At 41.4% G+C, this 21107-nt stretch overlaps 1 protein-coding gene across 2 annotated transcripts in view; it reads left to right on the top strand.

Moving 5' to 3' along the window:
- Nucleotides 1-21020, top strand: part of ints6 (integrator complex subunit 6) — a 21917-nt gene extending 897 nt beyond the window's left edge. Inside the window, exons 3-18 of one of the 2 annotated variants that reach the window (XM_023404493.2) lie at nucleotides 432-581; nucleotides 5722-5871; nucleotides 7434-7617; nucleotides 10997-11122; nucleotides 11486-11637; nucleotides 12546-12698; nucleotides 14158-14290; nucleotides 14419-14513; nucleotides 14606-14716; nucleotides 15199-15414; nucleotides 15834-15960; nucleotides 16144-16286; nucleotides 16403-16589; nucleotides 16816-17187; nucleotides 17895-17988; nucleotides 19112-21020. In XM_023404493.2, coding sequence (XP_023260261.1) covers nucleotides 432-581; nucleotides 5722-5871; nucleotides 7434-7617; nucleotides 10997-11122; nucleotides 11486-11637; nucleotides 12546-12698; nucleotides 14158-14290; nucleotides 14419-14513; nucleotides 14606-14716; nucleotides 15199-15414; nucleotides 15834-15960; nucleotides 16144-16286; nucleotides 16403-16589; nucleotides 16816-17187; nucleotides 17895-17988; nucleotides 19112-19205 — 2487 coding nt within the window. In that variant the 3' untranslated portion in view covers nucleotides 19206-21020. The remainder of the gene's footprint in view (nucleotides 1-431; nucleotides 582-5721; nucleotides 5872-7433; nucleotides 7618-10996; nucleotides 11123-11485; nucleotides 11638-12545; nucleotides 12699-14157; nucleotides 14291-14418; nucleotides 14514-14605; nucleotides 14717-15198; nucleotides 15415-15833; nucleotides 15961-16143; nucleotides 16287-16402; nucleotides 16590-16815; nucleotides 17188-17894; nucleotides 17989-19111) is intronic. The other variant, XM_023404494.2, reaches the window with a different exon arrangement.
- Nucleotides 21021-21107: the final 87 nt, after the last annotated feature.

The raw sequence follows: 21107 nt of genomic DNA on the forward strand, positions 1-21107 counted from the left end.
GGGGGGAGGAGGAGGATGAGGGGAGGCGGGTGACAGACTAGCCTACTTTAATTGTTTAGACCAAATTGTCACGGCGCACATGGCGACTTTGCTACTTTTGTAATTTATGACCCCGGCCCGGTCGCATTAGCCGGCTAGAAACAGATCAAGGTCTTGGCTGCTGTGCTGTCAAATTATTGGCTTGGGCAAAGAGAGAGGAAGCGACATATATATTTATATTTTTATTTATTTATATATAAAATGTGTGTGTTTATCAGTTCAGATTCACAATAAAAAAAACACTCAAGTTAAACAGTGACTTATGTAAAAGTTGCCTGGTGTTCACAACAGTGGGGTTGCTATCTAGCTTCTTGCATGTTAATAACTAAATGTTTTTTTTTTTGTTTTGTTTATTTGTTTTTTTTTGTTTGTTTGTTTGTTTTTTTTTTAAGGCTGGATGGAAAGAGAGCCATGCCACATTCATGACAGAGCTGAGGAACCTCCAAGCAACCGGACTCACATCTATTGGCCAGTCCTTGAGGACCGCTTTTGATTTACTCAATCTCAATAGATTAGTGACTGGGATAGACAACTATGGACAGGTATGTAGCACTGAAGAGGACAGAGAGGAAATCAGGTTTAGAAAGTGCTATGACAAGGTGCTGTATGCGCCCCCCAACAGACCCCCTTCACCCACCCCCTCTTCACCTATCCCCAGTCTTACAAGCATCAACCACCTGCATACTGTGACCCCACACACTTTCAGTCATGTGCTCAAGACACAAACATATCAGCAACAAGTTCAAAAAAGAAAAACAGGAACAACTTATTGTCAGTAACCGTTGATTTCACCATTGAGTTGGTGTCTTTCGTTTGTGTTCTTAAATCATGGATGTCCTTGTGCTAACATTTTTAGCGGTTAACAGATTAGAGCTGTAGATCTGACGATCTCTTGCAGCCTTAGAGGGATAAACGGTTAATGAAGTCTTTACAGATGGGCACTAGAGTTGATATTTTATTAGGTATAGCCAGCTGTAACTGATGCGCTCTAATGCAACATATTTGCTTTAGATATTATATAACTTTTTTTATTAGGGTTATAATGTTGAGTTTTATTGAAACTGTTTTTAGAGAAATGTTTCAACGTTATGGTCAGTTTGAAGGTTGTATTTCCTTGTACGGAGACCTGACTCTAATATTTAGTCTCCCGTCATTAACATTAAAATTCAAAACGCCTCATCATCAGTACAGCTTTTAAAATGACCATGAAGTTGAATCAGCGCTTCCCTGTGTTAGTTTAAACACAAACTGAGCATTAAAAGCTTCACGAAGGTAGGATTTATTTCAGGATTGTTGAATTATATTATTATTTTAAACTAGATGGATCTAATAAACCCTCACTTAAGTGTAATTTCTAGCTTGCCAGAGGCCATTTAAAATGTTTATATGACAATTTAAGTTTAAAGTCCCTGGTTTTCTGTGCTTCGATAAGCATGCTCAAGCTTTTTTTTTTGTGAAGAAAACATTTTTTCACATTTTACTGGACTGTCTTGTTTTATGCTGCGATCAGGTGTGAAAAGCTCTGCAACTGGGATTGGTTACTTTTTTCCTTCTAGCTTAGCAACAAACAAGAATTTATCTCAAGAAAGTTATTGAATTATTTAAAAAATTATGTGTACAAGGTCAGGAATGTTGGGTTACTCAAGGAAAAGCTTCACAATGTGACAGCACTAGAGCAAGTTAAAGGAGAAATGGTGCTTTAAACTGGACTTCACTGATGTTATTGTTCTTATATTGCACAACTCAGTTTTAATTTGTGTATTTGAAACAAGTCTCACCTCCAGCTGGACAGCAGAGTGGTCCTGATTCACAGCTGGAAACCTGCAACAAGTATTCGTTTAGCCCGCAAAGTCTGTAACTAATTCAGTGTAACTGGTGCAATTCCAAAAAGGGCCGCCTAATGACATCACCAGTTTAGTCTCTGTGGTAAAATTTCCAGTTTAGGGAGGTAGTTGTTGAAAGCGAAGCTATTGTGGATACACTTCTCTGTAGATAGAAATTGTGAGATTGTGCAGTTTCAGAGTGCTGCTCTCATGTAAGCCTTCTTATCTGCAACACATAACCGTCTTCTTTCATCACGCTACTTACTGTGTAGTGTGACACAAAACGACCAGAGAAGCCGAGTCTTGATTTAGTCTCATTAGAAACGACAACAGCTTGCAGGAGATGCAACACATCACCCTGTAAGATTTTTTTTTTTTTTTTTGTCTTCTGTCCAGTGTTTGAAAACGAGGTGCAGTTTTCTGCCAGGGAAACAGAAGAGTCATTATTAATGTAAGCTTAAAAGTCTAGTCCATATCCAGTTTGACTGCTTGGAGAAGCTGCACACTTGTGGTTGATATAGAATCTGGATGTATGTTTCCCAGTGTGGAGGTAAGTCAGGAGGGTTGGAGCAATGATGAATGTTTAACTCCTCAGTAACAAACAGAACCATGCTATCAAGCAGGCTAATGCATACATACAGCGTACATACTGCTTGTCTGTCACTCTCGGCGAGTTTGAATGTCAAATACCAACTCTGCTGTCAGGCTGGCGGATACAATACGGTCACGCATATACACGTGTCTGTAAACACAAACAGAACATGCGCAGGTCAAGGTTACTGTGTCCTGTGCACTGCTTACCACTGACCTCTAATGACAGGTTGATTTGACAATGATTATGATTTAATGACCAGTTCTCTCTCCTCCGCCTTCTCACAGCTGGCAGAAGATCAATTTCAGAACAGAGGGCACACTCCCCTGTATCCACTGTGTGACTCTGACATCATAACCGTGCTGTAATTACTAGTATCGAGTATATTTTTACAATGGAAGTTGTACACTGACCTATGTTAAAGGGCTGCAGCTAACAATTCTTTTTATTATTGACTAATCTGTCTTTATTTTTAACAAGTGATTAATCATGAAATATTCAGAAATAATGGAAAATGCCCATCACAGTTTCCCGCAGCCTAAAGAGACATTTTCATATTAATTCTTTTGTCCAACCAGCAGAAAACCCAAAGATAATCAGTTTTTAATCTTAAACAGAGGGGAAAAAGCAGCAAATCCTCACATTTGACAAGCTGGATCCTATTGATGTTTGGCATTTTTGCTTGATAAATGAGTTAATAATTTTCACTCTATCGATAAATTGATTATCAATTGACTAATTTTTTTAGCGCAGCATTAGTGCACCACACCTCCTGTGAGCTGTTGTCATCTTTTGTTGTTTTTGTTTCCTTTTTTAAGTGAAGCTTAACCAGTTTGCTAAAAGGATTTCTCAAGGGAAGTGGATCAAGTGCGCTTTCCCATAAAATCATTTTGTTGTGTTGACTGTTTGAGAGCAAGCGTCACGTTTACACTAAAATTGATATTCACTTGATTACAGCAGGTCATGGTGTGCGGATGATGTCAGTGATGAACCTAATTTTCCTCTGAACCTGAACATCACACAGAAGTTCAGATCACTTTGTCCAAGTTTACGAGCAGTGGAGGAGCCAGGCTGAACCTTTTTTTTTTTTTTTTTGGAGCCGCACTTCTTTTCTTTGAGCAGTCAAAACTGACAAAGGTTTCATCAGCGCTCTGATGGCTACACACACACACTCTGTTGTATGTGTTTTTCAATCTCAATTTGCTTCAACAGCTGTAAACCAAAGTGATGCAGTAGCTTGGGTTTCGTTGGCATTGTATTTGATGTGCCCTGTATAATAACTCAATATCGTCCGCTTGTCTCTCCAATTTAATTCATAAGGAAAAGTCAACTTTGATTTTTCATTGTCAAGTTCTTAAGAGCTGAATGTGTAAGATGTTCATTGGGGAGAGAGGGAGAAGACAAAGAAGAGTAAGCCTATAGGGGAGTTAATATTGCCCTGGAGTGCTTCTCTCTACAGTAACAAAGAGCCCTCCAGGTTGCCAGGCATCTGAGATGACTGTCCCTTGGGAGATGGAAGAGGGGTATGGAGGAGGAGAGGAATCCTGACACTGATCACGGTTTCATTAAGAGAGGAATGAAAGAGCAGAAGAAAGAGGACAAAGGATGAGAGTGAGGAAATGATATGACCGCTGATGTTTGGCCATCGGTTAACGTGTCAGCAGGGGTGGTAAACATGGCTCTCATGGATCTCCATCAGTCTGCCACTGTGTTAGTAGACCAGGTTTCCCGCTGCTTCAGGTGGACTTGGCTGTAGCTGACAATATTGACAGGTCTACACACGATTAAGGCTGCGGTTAACAATTATTTTCATTATTGATTAATGCATTGATTGTTTTGTTTTCTTAATGAATCAATTAATTATATGGTCTGGAACATGACAGCAAATAGTGAAAAATAATGCCCTTTTGCAGATTCCTAAAGCACAAAGTGATGTCAAATTAATAGCTTGTTTTCTCTGTCAAATAACCCAGAATTTAAAGTTCTTCAGTTTAATATAGAAGGTAAACAATTTTCCATATCTAGTTAGGTAAATTTTTTTTTTTTGCTTAAAAGGTAACTTAAGCAATTAATCATTTATAAAAAATAGTTGATTATTTTTCTCTATGCAGACATATTAGTTAATTGACTAATTGTTTCAGCTCTGCACATGCCACTACACTGACTGTGGCGGACAAGATTACAGGAGCAGGGCTGGCTGATTCTGTGTTGTTGATATGGACTGATGCAATGTCCCAAAAATCTCATTTTAATAGCTGTGTTTTAAGCCACTTGGATGCATAGCAGCAGTAAAAAGCTAAGTGAGCTGATGTGACATGGATGAAATCATCACTCGTCTGGCAAGTTAGCCTCATCTCCTGCTCATTAGCATGCCAAGAAAGTGCCTGATATCATAAAGGGATTTTGGGGAAGGAAGGAAAAAAAAAAAAATCCAGGTTGTCATGGATACCTACAGCACCGTGGATCTTGGTAGTATCCTGCTCTGTTTACACTGGGCCGTTTGTGTTAACGGACAAATCCATCATTCAGCAGAAACCGCAGCCTACAGGTAGAGTTCAAACTGAGTGGGTCCACATCCATTAATAATCGCACCGCTGTCAGAACAGGATGGCCTTTATGAAGTCCGTATGACTCCGTGAGTCAGTGCGGGCCAGCGCGCTGACCGTTTGCTGACAGGACTTGTCGGGATGCGTCGAGGTTAACTCACCACATTTTTCTGTGGCCTCTGTGGAGATCCCACAGGCCTGATGTATAGTGATAAATGCAGCGCTGCTCCAGTTTCATTCTATCAGAGTGGAGTGTGCTGATGTCATGAAATATTGTGGGGTCTAGCAGAAAAGAGGTTTCATATAGATCCTCAGGTAATACACTCTGCCATCTTGAGGGATAGGGTGAACGTATACCGCAGATACACATCAGTGTATCGTCTCAGGTGAAGATGTAGTCTCACTCTACTAAAGATGGTACTTTTTCTGTTTCTATTTATTATCCCCTGGAGTTAAGGCTCTCTCTTTCACACACCCGCTCACTTAAAATAGATCCCCTGTAAGTTATCTATGTAATGATAGGTTAAATGTTCTCATTTGTGCCTCAGATGTTTTAAGTGCCATAAATATACCGGTGCTAAATTCCAGTATGAATTTTGCTCTTGGCTTCTATAAATGCACTTGACTCTTTTTAATTTGACACATTCCTTTTATCTGCTCTCATAGTTTAATTTTTAAATTGATTGTGAATTTATGTTTTTTTTCTCTCTATCTTTTGTAGGGAAGGAACCCCTTCTTCCTCGAACCCGCCATCATAATCGCCATCACGGACGGCAACAAGTTGACAAGCGGCGGCGGAGTCCAAGACGAGGTCAGCCAACATCTCCACAGAGACGAGGGGTCCCAGCCAATCAGGAGAGCTTCCTGCATGGTTGGATGACAACTCAAGAGCCTGTCTGATCCCACATTGTTCTCTTTAACACAAACATCAAACCCTTTCCTACTGTGTCACTGAGACTAAAAGAGCCACCGCTATTAATGAAGTATGTTCAAATTAGACTCATCCCATGACGATGTGAAGCAACGGCGTCATATCTTACCTGTAAGATACCACTTGGTTAAATACCTCTACCTTATTAGATATCGCTACCTTAGATTAGTTAATCACAACAGGGTTCGGGCTGAAACTAACAATTGAGTATTGTCATTTAATTTCTCGATAAAATTGATTAATTGTTTGATCTATAAAGTGTCAAAAAAAAAAAAAACAGCACATATCCACAGTTGAGAAGGCACAAGAATTTTCTTTCTCAAATAACTCAAACAATTGTTTTTATCCTTGTTTCTTCTGCCTATGTTTTGACTTATCGTTAGGACACAGTGTAAAAAAGGCTAATTGTAGTTTCCCAGAGCCCAATGTGATTTTAAAATTGATTATTTTGTCTGACCAACAGTAAAACCCAAAGATATTCAATTCAACAGTGATAATGACACAATCAGAAATTCATATTTGAGAAGCAGGAAATATTTGATATTTTTGTTTGATAAATTATTTGAACAATTGATCAGTTTTTTAACATTTTTGTGGATTAATTGATTATCCAATTAGTTGCCAATCGATTAAGCAACTGCCATTTTAGCTCCAATTATGATACAGAAGCACAACTACAAAGGTCAGTCGTGTGAGCATGTAGTGTCGCCTTTGAACGGCTGCAACCACGATGATTCCTCTGCGGTCTGCGAGTCAGATTAAAACTCCTCTCAGTGACTCAGTAACTCACTCTCCCTTCAATTATTTCTTTATTTTGACTCCTCACTCTGTAAGATGTCATCTCCTCTGCATCTGCCATCCATGTTGAATATTTCTGACGCTTTAAGCCATGTAGTCAGTTTTGTAGCTCGAGAAGTAAAAGTTGTGGAGGTCAGACACATACAGTTCAGTCCTTGATTCTGCAGCCACAGTCTAATTTATGGCTCCTGTGATAATTCCATGCTTGTGCCTGTTACCAAGTGAGGTTTGGTAGGGGAAAGTTGACTTTAATTGCAGCTCTCCTGATAGTTATTTAAAAGTCTGGCCTGACTAAGACATGTCTGAAAAGAAAATGTATAAAAACAAAATGATGGAGCCTCTTACTGTGAAGAGATGAACACTGACATTTTCAGTTTGCAGTGGCTGCATGTTTAAATGTCTTTGAACAGTTTGTAATAGCAATATAATTTGGGTATAGAGGATCTCCTGCACGCTGAAATGAGAAATGGTCTGTATAAAAGATAATAAATAACTTTTATTTAATTATGCAGTGAATCAAATACCTGATAAATTAAGGGACTTTGTCAATATTCCCATAAAAAATCTTGCTCATCCATTTTCAAAATTGCCCCAACAGTCTCAAAACAACATATGCTACTAAAGAGAAAACTACTTTGACTCTAGTTATGATCCATGCTTCCTCTGTCATTAACGCTGTCATTGTCTCGTCTTCTACCGTCCAGCTCCACCTGCCTCTGACCACCCCGCTTCCCGGTAGTGAGCTGACCAAGGAGCCCTTCCGCTGGGACCAGCGTCTGTTCGCTCTGGTGCTGCGGATCGCTGGCAACGCTTCGGTGGAGCCCGAACCCCTCGGAGGCGTCCCGCCCGACGATTCTCCCATCACCCCCATGTGTGAGGTCACTGGAGGTAGGCCGACTGCTGGTGTTTGGTTAAATATGTGTGTTGTAGAGTGTATCGCTTAAAGGGGCACCTCACCAATTTTAAAAGGTCAGTGTAGTTGTTCTGAGGAGAACTACTCAGCCTGTGCAAACAGTTGTATAATGTCTTGTGTAGCTCTCGAGGAGCATTGTCAAGTCTGAGAATATATCTAGTTTAGGGTTCGGCTTTATATATCGAATATCTCGCGTGGAGAGTTTGAATGGAGTTTGAAAGATGAGGGCATTAACAAGCAGGGAAATGTGTCAGTGTCAGCTCTTTATCTGTTTGCTTCTCTCCTACTCTCCGAATTCCCTATAAAGCTATTCTCATTTACATGTTTTTTTTCCCCGCAATCGACAGCAAAAGTCACCGTACACATAAGTTGAAGACGTTTTGTGCTGTGATTTCAGCTATATTTACTTGTAAAATGATCACTCAGAGAATAATTTAGAAACTCATTTATGTCAGCTGACATTCAGTCAGTTGAATGAGAGGCATAGAGAGGTGCGCCTGCGGAGGGAAAGTCCAACCTCGTGCTCGTGGGGCAATACTGCCGACTCTCTTCTATGGAAAGTAGGAAAGGTTTGTCCAAAGAAGTTGCTGGATTTGTCGCTAAATGCTTTTTTTTTCTTTGCTAAAATGGTCTGAAAAATTTGTTAATCTAGAGACAAAGGTGCTGAATTGTCAACTGTGTCAAATTGGGAAACTCCAAAGCTCGGTTGACCAATGCGGTAACTTCATGACTCAGTCACGCAGCATTCGGCTGACCAAAGGTAACTTGATCATTCAGTCAGTCAGTCAGCTGGCCCCGTTATTGCAGTCCAGCCAATAATACTACAAACAGTCTAATAATTGAGGACAAAACAATCCACTACATATTTAGATTCAGATTTGGTTGTGTCTGCTGCATTTATAATTTATTAATAAAGTAGATATAATTGTAATTGGCAAGAGAAATAAAAGTAAAAACTACACAGTCATCCTTGGCTTCTTTTTCAAACATTAGACAGTTGGCTAATGTGAAACAAATCAGTTTAACACACATATGTGTGTGTGTGTATATATATATATATATATATACACACACACAATAAATAACAGAAACACCTCTCTGTTGAATGCAATACAGTTCAACAGCACCACAAACTTCATCCTCCAAAATGATCATACAGTTGATTCAACACCTCTCTGAAACAGTTTCAATAAAAACTGAACATTAAAAGGAGGACTTGTTGCAAGACTGTTGTATTAAACTGCATTAGTTTTAGCTAGATGTATCTAATAAACTGCCAGCTGAGTGTAGATGCTATTATAATCTTATTTTGGAAAAAACATCATAGACATATTGCTCTTGGGAGTGACACAGGCCTAATTTTTACAACAGAGCCCCCGTGGAACATGCTGGGACGAGCTCAAAGTATTTATAACACAAGATCAAAATAGCTATTTGTTAAATGCATTCCGTAGCACAGCTGATGAATCATCTCTGTCAATACACAGAAAAGGGAGAATGAGTCTTTTTTTTTTTTTTTTTTAGAAAAAAAACTTGATGATAGAGATAAAGATCGCCTTGGCAACTGTTCTGTTTTAAAATCAGCGAGGGACAGCCCAGAGCTCTTGTCTTGCTCAACATCCAGAGTGACTTGTGTTTACAAGTTTGCTAGTGGGAGCTGAACAACCCTGTGCAAGCACAGCATGCTCTTGTTTTAACCACTGAGCAACTCTGCCGAAGCTGCTGTGGAGGGGTTAAGTGCTTTGCTCAAGTGCACTTCAGCAGTAAATGTCGACTAAGGTTAGAAAGCCCAGATTTTCCCACCTGGTCCAGGATTGGAACTGTCTTTGTCTCATTCACAGACCCATCACATACTTTCAAGCCAATGATTTCGATCTGTAATCCCCCTGGCTGTAGAAAAAAAAAAAAAAAAAAAAAACAAACCCTGGCTGCCTACCTACCAGTTTTAAAGAACATCCACTCATAGAAGTAGACTTTTATCCCTCCTGTCTCCAGTCCTCATGCTGCCTGGTTGTGGAAGCAGCTGGCAGGAGGAACAGACTAGAATGATGCTGATGGCAGGTTAAGATTAACACACACAGAACAGAGCACACCAAAGCTTGTGTAGCAGTCAGTGGGTGCTGAATGCAGAACATGACACAGCTCCATTGTCACCGACAGTCTACAGTACATGCTGCCTGTCCATTACTGCTGATGGCAGACCTGACACAAAGCCACGGCCTTTTGAAATGAGTGAGTGAATGGGTGCATAACAAGGTCACTAGAGGTGAAGTTGGAGGCAGCAAATGACCAGAAGGCTGAATTAGACTAATCAGTTGTAGCTTTGTAAGACAGCGTCTGATTCACGGTCTGCACTTGTGTGACCTTTACTGTCCGGTGACTGATGCTGTGATGAATAAACTAAAGCAGATTCATGGCTCTGGAGCTACATCTCATGCAAATGTACCTTTTTTGCATCCACTGTGTAAAGACTGATACAACTCCATAAAGATAAGCACGCTGTTAAGTAGAGGGCGCTTGAAATCGTGCCGTACATACAGTATAGTCTGACACTGCTGAGTTTTAAAAGAAACTAAGAGTACTCTGCATTTAAATAGTACCGTGAGCTTTCATCCAGGAATATTGTCAGGATGTGTGATGCATTTGTAACTCGTTTGTACATGTTTGACTTCTGACAGCTGGCACCATTTGCCTCTGGTTTGAAGTTGGTAAAATACCTGGATTGGTCAAACTTTGAGTCTGAAATCCTTTATCTTCTCTCACAAGAAAAGCATCACGAGAAACTGCAACTTAGTTATTTATCTACATAATAGGATTATTAAATAAATTGGGTTGATTTGATTCTTCAGAGAAATGTCTAAGTACTTCTCAGAATTTATCCATAAACTTCAATTTCTTTTGATTCCATAAGTAAATTAGTTATCATATACACTACTTTCCTAACTCCACTGCTGTGGCAGCAGGCAGATGCTTTCAGCAAACCCTCTGTGCACTACCTGCTCAGCATGAAACAGCAGACAGTCAAAGATAGAGACTAGCAAAAGAAGAAAGTGGAACATTTAGCAGCTAATGAGCCAGATATTTCTCTCAGGTGTTGGCAGAGCTAAAAAGAGAGAATATTAGATTAACACACATCAGCAAATTTGTCTCAAATGAATGCAGCTTTAAAACTGATGAACACTAAACAAAATCTGATTTGAAAGGAGCCAGATTTGACAAGTGTACGTAATAGTTAATTCAGATTCAAGAAAAAGCTATTGAAGTCCAACCGACAACACTGTGTCGAACTTATTAATTTCCCAGGTTTATACGTTTATATGCGTGTGTGTGTGTGTGTGTGTGTGTGTGTTGCAGGACGTTCCTACAGCGTGTTTTCTCAGCGTATGTTGAATCAGTGTCTGGAGTCTCTGGTGCAGAAAATTCAGAGCGGAGTGGTGATAAACTTTGAGAAGACGGGACCTGACCCTCCTCCACTAGAGGGTAAGAGACACCTCTGTTTGTCTAAACGAAATTTATTTCCGACTTTATTTCTTAAAGACCTTGTTGACAACTGCTGCGCTGCATCTGTTTGATTAGTAGAGAAGCTCTTTGCTTTCTCCCACTCGCTTTTTTTTTTTTTTTTTTTTTTAAATCCTCTTTGAGCTTCTCTTGACTGTTGTTCATAAACAGCTGGTGGATGTCACTGTTAAAACCCCCACCTTCGTATTTTAACTGCCTACACACTGTTTCAGTTTCTCAAAACCATTTTGTTTTGTGTCATATCTCTCAAACACCTTCTTGTCTGAGCTTCTGTTTGGCTGTTTTTACTTGTAAAGTAAACCTCCCCTATATGTTCCTGTACAGACGCGCCAGCTGAGGCGGTGAAGTCTGGTCCGCAGCCTTGGCACTGCTGTCACAAGCTGATCTACGTACGACCCAACCCTAAAACCGGTGTTCCCATTGGTCACTGGCCCATCCCCGAGGCCTTCTGGCCGGACCAGAACTCCCCCACGCTGGTAAGACACTTGTGAAGGAATCATCAAAGTAGAATATTTGTGTGGTTGGACCATGCACCTTTACCTTGTAAGGCCTCTGTTAAATTTCTTGCATTCATATCAAGGGCATTTAACTGACAGTTTTTCTCATTACCCATAGCAACAGCAGAAATATCCTGAAGTTATACAAAACTTTACAAAGATTATTTTTGTTATATAATTTTTACAAAGAAGAAGAAAGAAAACAATTAAATATATATATATATATATAAATGGCATGCAATAATGAAAATGACACATAAAAGGTATATTTGTTTGTTTACATGGACACACAACATAAACAAGTCAGACAGTTCCTACAATAATAATGTTGTTAAAAGGGAAGTAATGAAGGCAATACAACAGAATTACAAAGGCCAACTATACAGTATAACACAATATAGCAAATGAAGGTACAACATGTGAAAGGACAGGTGGCAGCACAATACACATGTTTTATCCACATGTTCCGCATAATCATGAGTAAAGATTAAAGACGGATTTCCAAAGACTGATATATACAGTGTAAGTATATGTAATAAGTATTTCATCGAGGAAATGAATTACTTAAAGAAATTTAGTAAAACAAAAATAAATCTTGAGTTCTATCAAAGCAAGCATATTAGTATACAAGTATATTGAGAATATGTGAATGGCAGAGACTTAAACTCACTCTTAAACTCTTGAACTCGGCAGCATTAGGTTGAAAGACTTGAGAGTTTTAAATATAAATACTTCAATTTTTTTGTAGACAGGTGAAAAAAAGGCTTTCTGTATTATAGTCAGTGGTTAGTTTTACAGAGATGCATTTTTCAGTAAGTGCAAAGTGTTATTGTTAATGTGTTTTAACATATACTATAAAAGTATCTACCTCTCTGTGCCCCAACCAGCCGCCCCGCTCAGCCCACCCCCACGTTCGTTTCTCCTGCCTGGACGCTGAGCCCATGGTGATAGACAAGGTGCCCTTCGACAAGTATGAGCTGGAGCCTTCACCGCTCACACAGTACATTTTAGAGAGGAAGTCCCCGCACACCTGCTGGCAGGTACAGCACCATCTCTCACACACACACACACACACACACACACACACACACACACACGAGCATGAAAGCTGAAATCCATTATGTTTTTAATTACAACATTTTTCTCATAGTGTGGTAATTAAAGTATAATGTGTGTAAATTGCTGTACAACATTATTTGCATTGAAGTTTCCTGGTGGTTTGACGATAAATGAATTGTGGTACATACCTGAATATTAACAGCGACGTGATAAATGCAGTGTTGGATGATTTGCAGTATTTGCTGTGGTTTAATGAGGAAAATACCGGGGAAGTTACAGCTCTCGGGTTTTCAAACACTGCTCCAAATGTGGGTCATGTTAGTTTGCAAGCCATTTGCAAAGCAGCATTTGTCAACAGCCTGGACATGTTGTTCCTTCTTGTCATTGCAACTGTCTGTAATGTTGTTTGAGACTGCTGTCTTTAACATAATCCCTTGAAAGCCTTTTGGCTGATGCGCCTGGACTCTGGGTGTATTTATTTAAAAATGAACACTATAACTTAACATTTCCAACCTTTTTAAAAGTGTTCGCAGTTGTAATCGAGTTATTTCAGAAGGTTTTTATATTTTTACGGAGGCCAGTGTTTATTGAGGCAAGACAAATAAAAAAATAAATAAAAATCAGACAAAATGAAATCACATCAGACTATAACAGTGAGTGACTGAATTATCATAAAATTTTGACATTCATGGTCCCCACAGGATGGATCTCAGTTATCCCATGATTATTCAGCGATTTTCAAATTGTACATGTAAGTTCATGACAGGATACCTCTAAAACTACTGATCAAATTTCCTTAAGCGTTCACCTTGACTTTGGGATGGATGCTAAACCCTGGCATGCTAACAAATGTTGCCGTGCCAGCTGCATGTGAGTTGACATGCTAACATGCTAGCATTAGTGTGTTGCATATAGGTATGTGAAGATGCTCACACACTAAACTTGAGCACGTCAACAACCTTCCTGAAGGTGTGTTAATGTGATGGTGTCGGCACAAGTGCATGTAAACAAACATTCAGCTCAAAGCCGCAGCTGAGATCAAAGTTAACAAAGTGCAGCTTAGGTTGATAAAAGGTTTTCCGGATTTGACAGTGTAGATCTGAGTCTGAGATGTCCAAAAACGGTCCCTGTATAGAGGGTAAACTATTTTCATTAGATATCAGGCTCTTTCCTCTGCTGCCACCTTCAGACCGTTCAACATATTTGCCCCACTCGTGGTAAAGACTGAAGACTGGAAAGATTGTCGCCACATTTTTATTTTTCCATGTTCCAACATTTTTTTTATTTTTTTTTTTTGTCTTCTTGTCTTTCCTCCCTACATGCAGATTGTTTTGTGACTGTTAACTGCACACATGTCAAACAGAACTGAACAGCAGCTCGTGGGACTTCTGCAGGTCGTTTTTTGTGATGATGTGATGATTTTTCTCTCTCGTCTTTTAGGTGTTTGTATGTAACAGTGCCAAGTACAGCGACCTGGGCCAACCCTTTGGCTACTTAAAGGCCAGCACAGCTCTCAACTGTGTCAACTTGTTTGTGATGCCCTACAACTACCCCGTACTTCTGCCACTTCTGGGTAAGACTGATGGATCTGTTTGTCCCTCAGCTTCAGCCTGTCTCTGTGTTTGTGGTCCTGTGCCATTATTTCCTCTTAGCGTGTCCAATTATTTCAGAACATTTTTTTTTTTTGCTCTCTTTTTGCAGACGACTTGATCAAAGTGCACAAGTTCAAGCCAACCATCAAATGGCGGCAGTCCTTTGAGAACTACCTGAAGACCATGCCTCCATATTATATCGGGGTCAGTGGACTTGGCAGTTCAGCTTTTTAACTTTTGATTTGCTTTTGATTGGACACATTAAAACTGGTCTCATTGATGTGTTCTCTCTGCAGTCTTTGAGGAAAGCTCTGAGAATCATGGGAGCGCCAAACCTGCTGGCCGACAACATGGAGTACGGCCTGAGCTACAGCGTGGTCTCCTACCTGAAGAAGCTCAGTCAGCAGGTTGGTTGTTGAGCTGTTGTCTTTTCATCTTTGGGCATGATTTTTAGTCTCTGTTTACTTCTTCTTTGATTTCATGTGTCTTGGTTTGTCTTGTAAGGTTGTAAATTTGAGCCTTTGTTTAGTTTTTGTATGACTGTTTAATACAAAATGAAACACTAATACATTTATGTTCCTCTTATTTTTGAAAATTGGAAAAGGTTTTTGTTCTGGTAAAGAAACTCTGTTATTGTATTGATTATTATTATTATAGGTGCCAACTAGATGAGTTATACTTACTGAGAAATAGATTAATAAACACTAATATAGTTGCACTGTAGTGTGTTATAAACCATTTATTAAGTTTTGTGTACTGCTTAGAAAAGCTAAATAGTGGGATTAAAGGTGTTGCTATGTTATGTCATACACCAGGTAAGACACTGAATGATACAAAAAGCCTTCCACTGCATTGCTTCTCAAAACATCTAATTTGTTCATATTTCCAGTCAAAGATCGAGTACGACAGGCTGATCGCCTCGATTGGTAAAAAGCCACCGCCAGAGGCCGGCATCAAGGTGCGTTGGCGGGGTGGAGGTATATCTCTGGCCCAGCGCAGGGACTTCATCCAGCAGCTGCAGAGTCTCACAGGAGAGGCACCGACTCTGCCCCTGGAGCTCAACCCCAAAGAGTTTCAAGGCTTTCACCTGGCACTGCTCAACAAGGTCCGAATCCTTTTATTTAACCTTCTCTTTACCAGTCAAAGTTTTTCTGACGACACACAGCTTTTATAAGCAAGAGTTACTCAGTCATGATTACGCAGATCGACACTGTCTCTTACTGATATTTACTTTGATTTCCGACTGAAGAGCAGTCCCCAGACTTTCCCTTCCTTCCTGGCTTTCCATCCCAGTATCCTCCTGAGGCGTTTATTGGGATGTTTTATGGAGCCTGTTTGTGTGCTTGAGCACTTTGGCATTTGAAAGATGGTTGTCTCTTTCAGGCTGTATCCACTCTGTTGCAGCCAGTGCGACAGTATTTCACCAGAAAATGACCCTCCTTCGTGACTCGAAGGGGGGGGGGCTGAATTCAAACTCGCATCCCTCACTTTACTGTCCTCCTTACTGTCTTGTGTCATCATCAGGGCCTGAAACCTCAGAGCTTCAGGAATCCCTACGACATCCCTCGCAGCCACCTGCTGGACCAGCTGAGCCGAATGAGGCGAAATCTGCTCAACACCAGCGTCTGTACTCTCAGAGGGCAGGACTCAGGTAAGTCACTGTCTAGTTCCCTCACTTATTTGGTCGTAAGTGTGCTCTGCAAATCCTGTTAAAAACAATGTTGGTGTGAGAGCTTCAACCACTGACTGAAGATTTTCAGCCGGTGATGAAGAACACTTCAGAAAGTCTAGACCTGTCCCTCCATGTTGGTGACTTTCCCTGTCTCCTGTCCAGACCAGTTCCACAGCGTGCCAATCGCCCAGATGGGCAACTACCAGGACTTCCTCAAAGCTGCTCCTCAGCCTCTTCGAGACGCAGACCCTGAACAGCCCAAACGCCTGCACACATTCGGCAACCCCTTCAAACTGGACAAGAAGGTTAATCCCACTGACTCGAAACAACCCCACCCTAATCGTCTTTCATGAGGAAAAAGCCTTCACGAAAATTGACCATCGTACTTTGTCATTAACCGTCTTCCTCACTTTTCTCTCAGGGCATGATGATCGACGAAGCGGATGAGTTTGTGACCGGCCCACAGAACAAGGGCAAGAGACCAGGAGACAGTAACAACATGCAGGGTGGAGGCCCCAAGAGACGCCGCTGCATGTCGCCTCTGCTGCGCCTGGGCAGGGCTTACACGCCTCCAGTAACTCCCCCTGCCAGCCCTCGACCCGCAGCAGGTGAGAGTTGCATCGTGGCTATGACACACGTTATTATGCGTCTTTCCAGCTAAAACTTCTCAGAAACAGTTGATCAGTTTTTAATTGTTATATTGAATTTACATTTTTTTATTTCTCACCAAAACATATTGTATCCTTTAGGTCTAATGAACGTGGATGAGAATATCTCACAACAAACAAACAGAATAAATGAATAGCACTGTCTTTTAAATCTCTCCTGTTATAGACATGGACATGAACGACGGAGCACCTGAACCAGACATCATCATCAACCACCTCAATCAGAACCACTACGGCTCAGACAGCAGCTCGGACTCGGAGGCCGATCATCCCTCGGGGCCCGCCAACCACCAGGAGAACCACACAGCCACGGATCCCCAGGACCTCCAGCACAGTGACGAGGAGGAGAACGGGCAACCCCGGGTGGGCGAGCTGCTGCCGGGCAGCGAGGAAGGCATGGAGGTGGTGCTAGTCGATGACCAGCCGCCCCGCTACCTGTCACCTGCGGCTCTGAAGAAGCACATTCACAACGAGACGATGAAGGTCAACAACGAGCTGAGGGCGCTCATCACCAAGGAGATCAGGAAACCCGGCAGGCGTAAGTAGAATAAACTGATTAATGATAGTATTGGCAGAGTTCTGGTTTAAATCATTAAATATCTCACGACAGAATAAGTGAAGAAGACTTCTGGTGCTTGATAGTTTTTGATACGGACATTTTAGTCAGCACCAAAAAAGTATTGAGCTTTAATACCCATCCTTTCTCGCATGTAATTACTGTAACGCCTGAAACTACTAACATCACGATTGATTTGAAACATTGCTTCTCTCAAGAAAAACTCTAAGCTTCTATGTTTGTTCAGGGGCTGTTGTATTGAATTTCATACCACAACAAGGTGCCGCTGTTTTAAAAGAAGTGGTATATCTCGAAGTGTTGTCAACCTATTCTGTCAGAGGAAACCGCATAAGTGAAGCTGAAGCAAAGCTGTTTTTCTCAAAAACTGTGCTTTACAAAAACAGCAAGCTGCTGAATGTTGGGCAGCATAACTTGAATATCTCTGGGTTTAAACCTGTTTATCCAACAAAACAAGAAATTTCCCTACTGAGGAGAAGAAGAGAATCTGTGATAGAAAATAATTTATAGTTGCAACCTGAAAACAGAGCACTTTAATAATCAGACATTTTCTGAGGAGAAATTAAATTATTGTATGTTATTAGTCATTAATGTTCTATATTTGAATAAAGAATTGGACCATAGACACACAGTAATAGTGATTGATCCTCATTTGCTTCCTTCTGTTTCAGACTATGAGAAGATCTTCCTCCTCTTGAAGCAGATCCAGGGCACTCTGGACACCCGGCTCATCTTCCTCCAAAACATCATCAAAGAGGCGGCCAGGTAACACGACTGATTGATTGGTTGATTGAATGACTGGCTGACTGACTGACTGACTGACAGACTTCATTGATTGTGTGTGGGAAATGGTGGCGTTACTGCAGACTGAGGTTAACAAAGAATTCAAAATTAAAACCACAACTGCAGAATTGCAAAAGCAGATGTTGAATAAAAATATACATCAGAAGCAGAAGATGGTGTGCAATTTAAGACGGGTTGAAATGCAACAAGAACTGTGCAAAAGGGGCAGTGCATAATAAATGCATTAAAAGTATGATATAGACGGTATGTGCAGATGGTAGCAGCAGTGTGTTCACCTGTTTGAGGGAGGAGAACAGTTTGTTCAGTGACCTCCTGTTCCTCACCGACTCAAACGTCTGCAGGTTCTGACCAACGCTGTTGTGAATGAGTTTATTGATCGTGCTGGCGTATCTGGCACAGATGCTGCTCCCCCACCAGACCACAGTGCAGTGGATTGCACTCGCCAGCGCAGACTGGTGGAAGATTTCCAGCATCTTACTGCATTACATTGAAAGACCTGAGCTTCCTCAGAAAGTAGAGTCTGCTCATTGCCTTCTTGTACGCAGCGTCAGCGTTGGTCCTCCAGTCCAGTCTGATGTTCAGAGATATTCACACCCAAGTACTTGAGTATATACAGATATACTGATAATGAGTTTTGTGACAAGTCAAACACCATCTCCTCAGTCTTGTCCACACGTAGGAGCAGATGACTCCTGCTGCTCCTCTCCACAAAGTTAGCTACCAGTTCCCTGTGTCCATCTCTAATACACCACACCAGCGCAGAGTCATCAGAACATCTGCAGGTGGCGTGATTCGGAGTAACACTGGAAATCTGGGGTGTACAGAGGGAACAGAAATGGAGACGGGACAGTCCCCTGTGGCACTTACCATCACATCAGACGTGCAGCTCCCCAGCCAAACAAACCAGGGGCTATAGGACAGATAGACGTCCAGGAGAAGGGAATTCAACCCCTCCTCTGCTGTTGTCTCAAATAAGCTGTGAACAGAACCGTCCGGAGTTGGCTCAGCAGTTCTGTATCCTACAGCTGTGACCAACAGAACAATGAACCATAACATTTGTTGTCACTGTTTGTTCCCTGCACAGGTTCAAGAAGCGCGTTCTCATCGAGCAGCTGGAAAACTTCCTCGAGGAGATCCACAACAGATCCAATAACATGAACCACGTGGACACGCTCTGAGTCCGGCTCATTCCCAAACTGAACTTACTGATAATGAACCCGACAACCCTCCACATCCTTCTAACCCCCCACCCCCTCCCCAAATCCTCCTGTACCGGGGGGGGGGCGGGGGCTGCGGAGACGAGATAAGCATCCAAGGCAGCATCCGGCTCTTGAGTGGACTCTCTTCATTCAATCAACATCAGTGATGGTCGTGTTGGTTTACACACAGTATAAACTGAAAGCAGTGTTGACCCTGGATGATGCAAGTGCATTTTTCAGATATTGAAAAAAAGGGGAGGGGGGGTTGAGGACACATTTTATTGTTGCAGGTGAAGTGTTTCCCTATGCAATGAGATTTCTTTGGGCCTGTAGAACATTTGGGCGCGGTTGCGTTCCCATCTGTGACCCCGTCCTCAGGCGTTCCCCCTCGATTATTTCCCCTCCCCTGATTTGATCGTCTTGTTTTTAAAAGTGACAAATGAGAGTGAATAACCTCTCAAACGAGGGGGGGGGGGGGAGAAAACGAGGGAGAGCAGGACATTTCTGGAGAGGAACACATGGCAGCCTGCGCCTGGATGTGATGTTCAGTTTTCTCTGTGTAGGAAGGGTTCAGGTTGTGTGCACGTTTTCAGCCAACTCAGGGTCAGACGGGATCCAGCGGAGGCGCTCATGAAACACTTTGCTCACCACACCTTTTCATGCGCTCACTATTATTTTCACGTTCAGTCATTTTTTTGGCGTTCGGTTCTGTGGGGGAGGACGAGTCTGATGTTTCTGTGTGACTGTCGAATTTTACTTTCTACACTCCACTAACTGAAGCACTCCACTGCTGTGCTCTTAAATGGGTATGCTTCAATTCAAATCTTGAATTTGTCAACTCGTGGTTTAGCTACCAGACTGACAATTAATATTACTGAGGAGCAACTTAAGAATGAATAATTTTAGTTCCCCTTGGGGGGAAAAAAAAGATCCACAGCTTTTCATTACGCTTGGAGATGGTAAACTTAAAAAGTCTGTGTCTTTTGCAGTGCAGGTTCTCAGAGAGGGCGACACAGTATAAAGTAAAATCATTGTGAATGATGCAACATCATTGGTTACAAATGTTGAAATACAGGGACAAAAAGCTCAGGAACTGATACTAATGCATCAAGATCAGCAATAACAATGGAGCTACTTTTACCCCCCTCCCTCCCTCCATTTTTATCTTATTTTAGCCTGAAACAGCTGATATGCAACACAAACTGTTGTCCCCTGGAGTGCTGATGAACCAAGGTCTCGGATGCCAGCTTGTCCCAATGTGCTGGTCGCTGCCAAATAACATAACCCCCCCACCCCCCCGAACTCCCTCTCTCCTCGCCATGAATCTCAAACCAACTTCTTGTCACTTAACCGTGAAATGCACTTGTGTAAATTTGAGAATGTTTATTTAATGTAATTTAAAAGAGAAAACTACCTTTTTGTTGCAGAAGATTTTCTTTTTTCCAACAATCCTCATATTTTTTGGTTCAAACCTGTTCAATTTTCTCAAATATACACAAATAATCTGAATGAAGGTCTAGAGGTCAAGAGTTGATTTCTGATTCAGAGGGCAGCCCTCTTCCGTTCCCTCCCTCCTTGGACAGGGACCAAAATCTGCCATACTTGTCTTTGTTTGTGAAGAGGCCGCTACCAAAAGAGTATTTTGAATACACTGTAAAGATGTAAATAACCCTAGAGTACTATTTAAAGAGAATGTTCAGTGGAAAATGGCCTTTTTGTAAGTATTTCCATGAATAAAGTTTCTATTTTACACTGTGAAGGGCCATGTAAATAAAGTGTTCTGTAAAGATGTGACTCTGCGTCTTTGTTGGTAATTTTTGGAGCTGAGCGTCAGGCAGAAATTTGTAATCCGCAATAATGGAAGAAAGGATCGAAACACCC

This window comes from Seriola lalandi, unplaced genomic scaffold, assembly GCF_002814215.2.
Source record: "Seriola lalandi dorsalis isolate HSWRI2012SDOR001 ecotype SW California unplaced genomic scaffold, Sedor1 jcf7180002054245, whole genome shotgun sequence".
Lineage (NCBI taxonomy): Eukaryota > Metazoa > Chordata > Actinopteri > Carangiformes > Carangidae > Seriola > Seriola lalandi.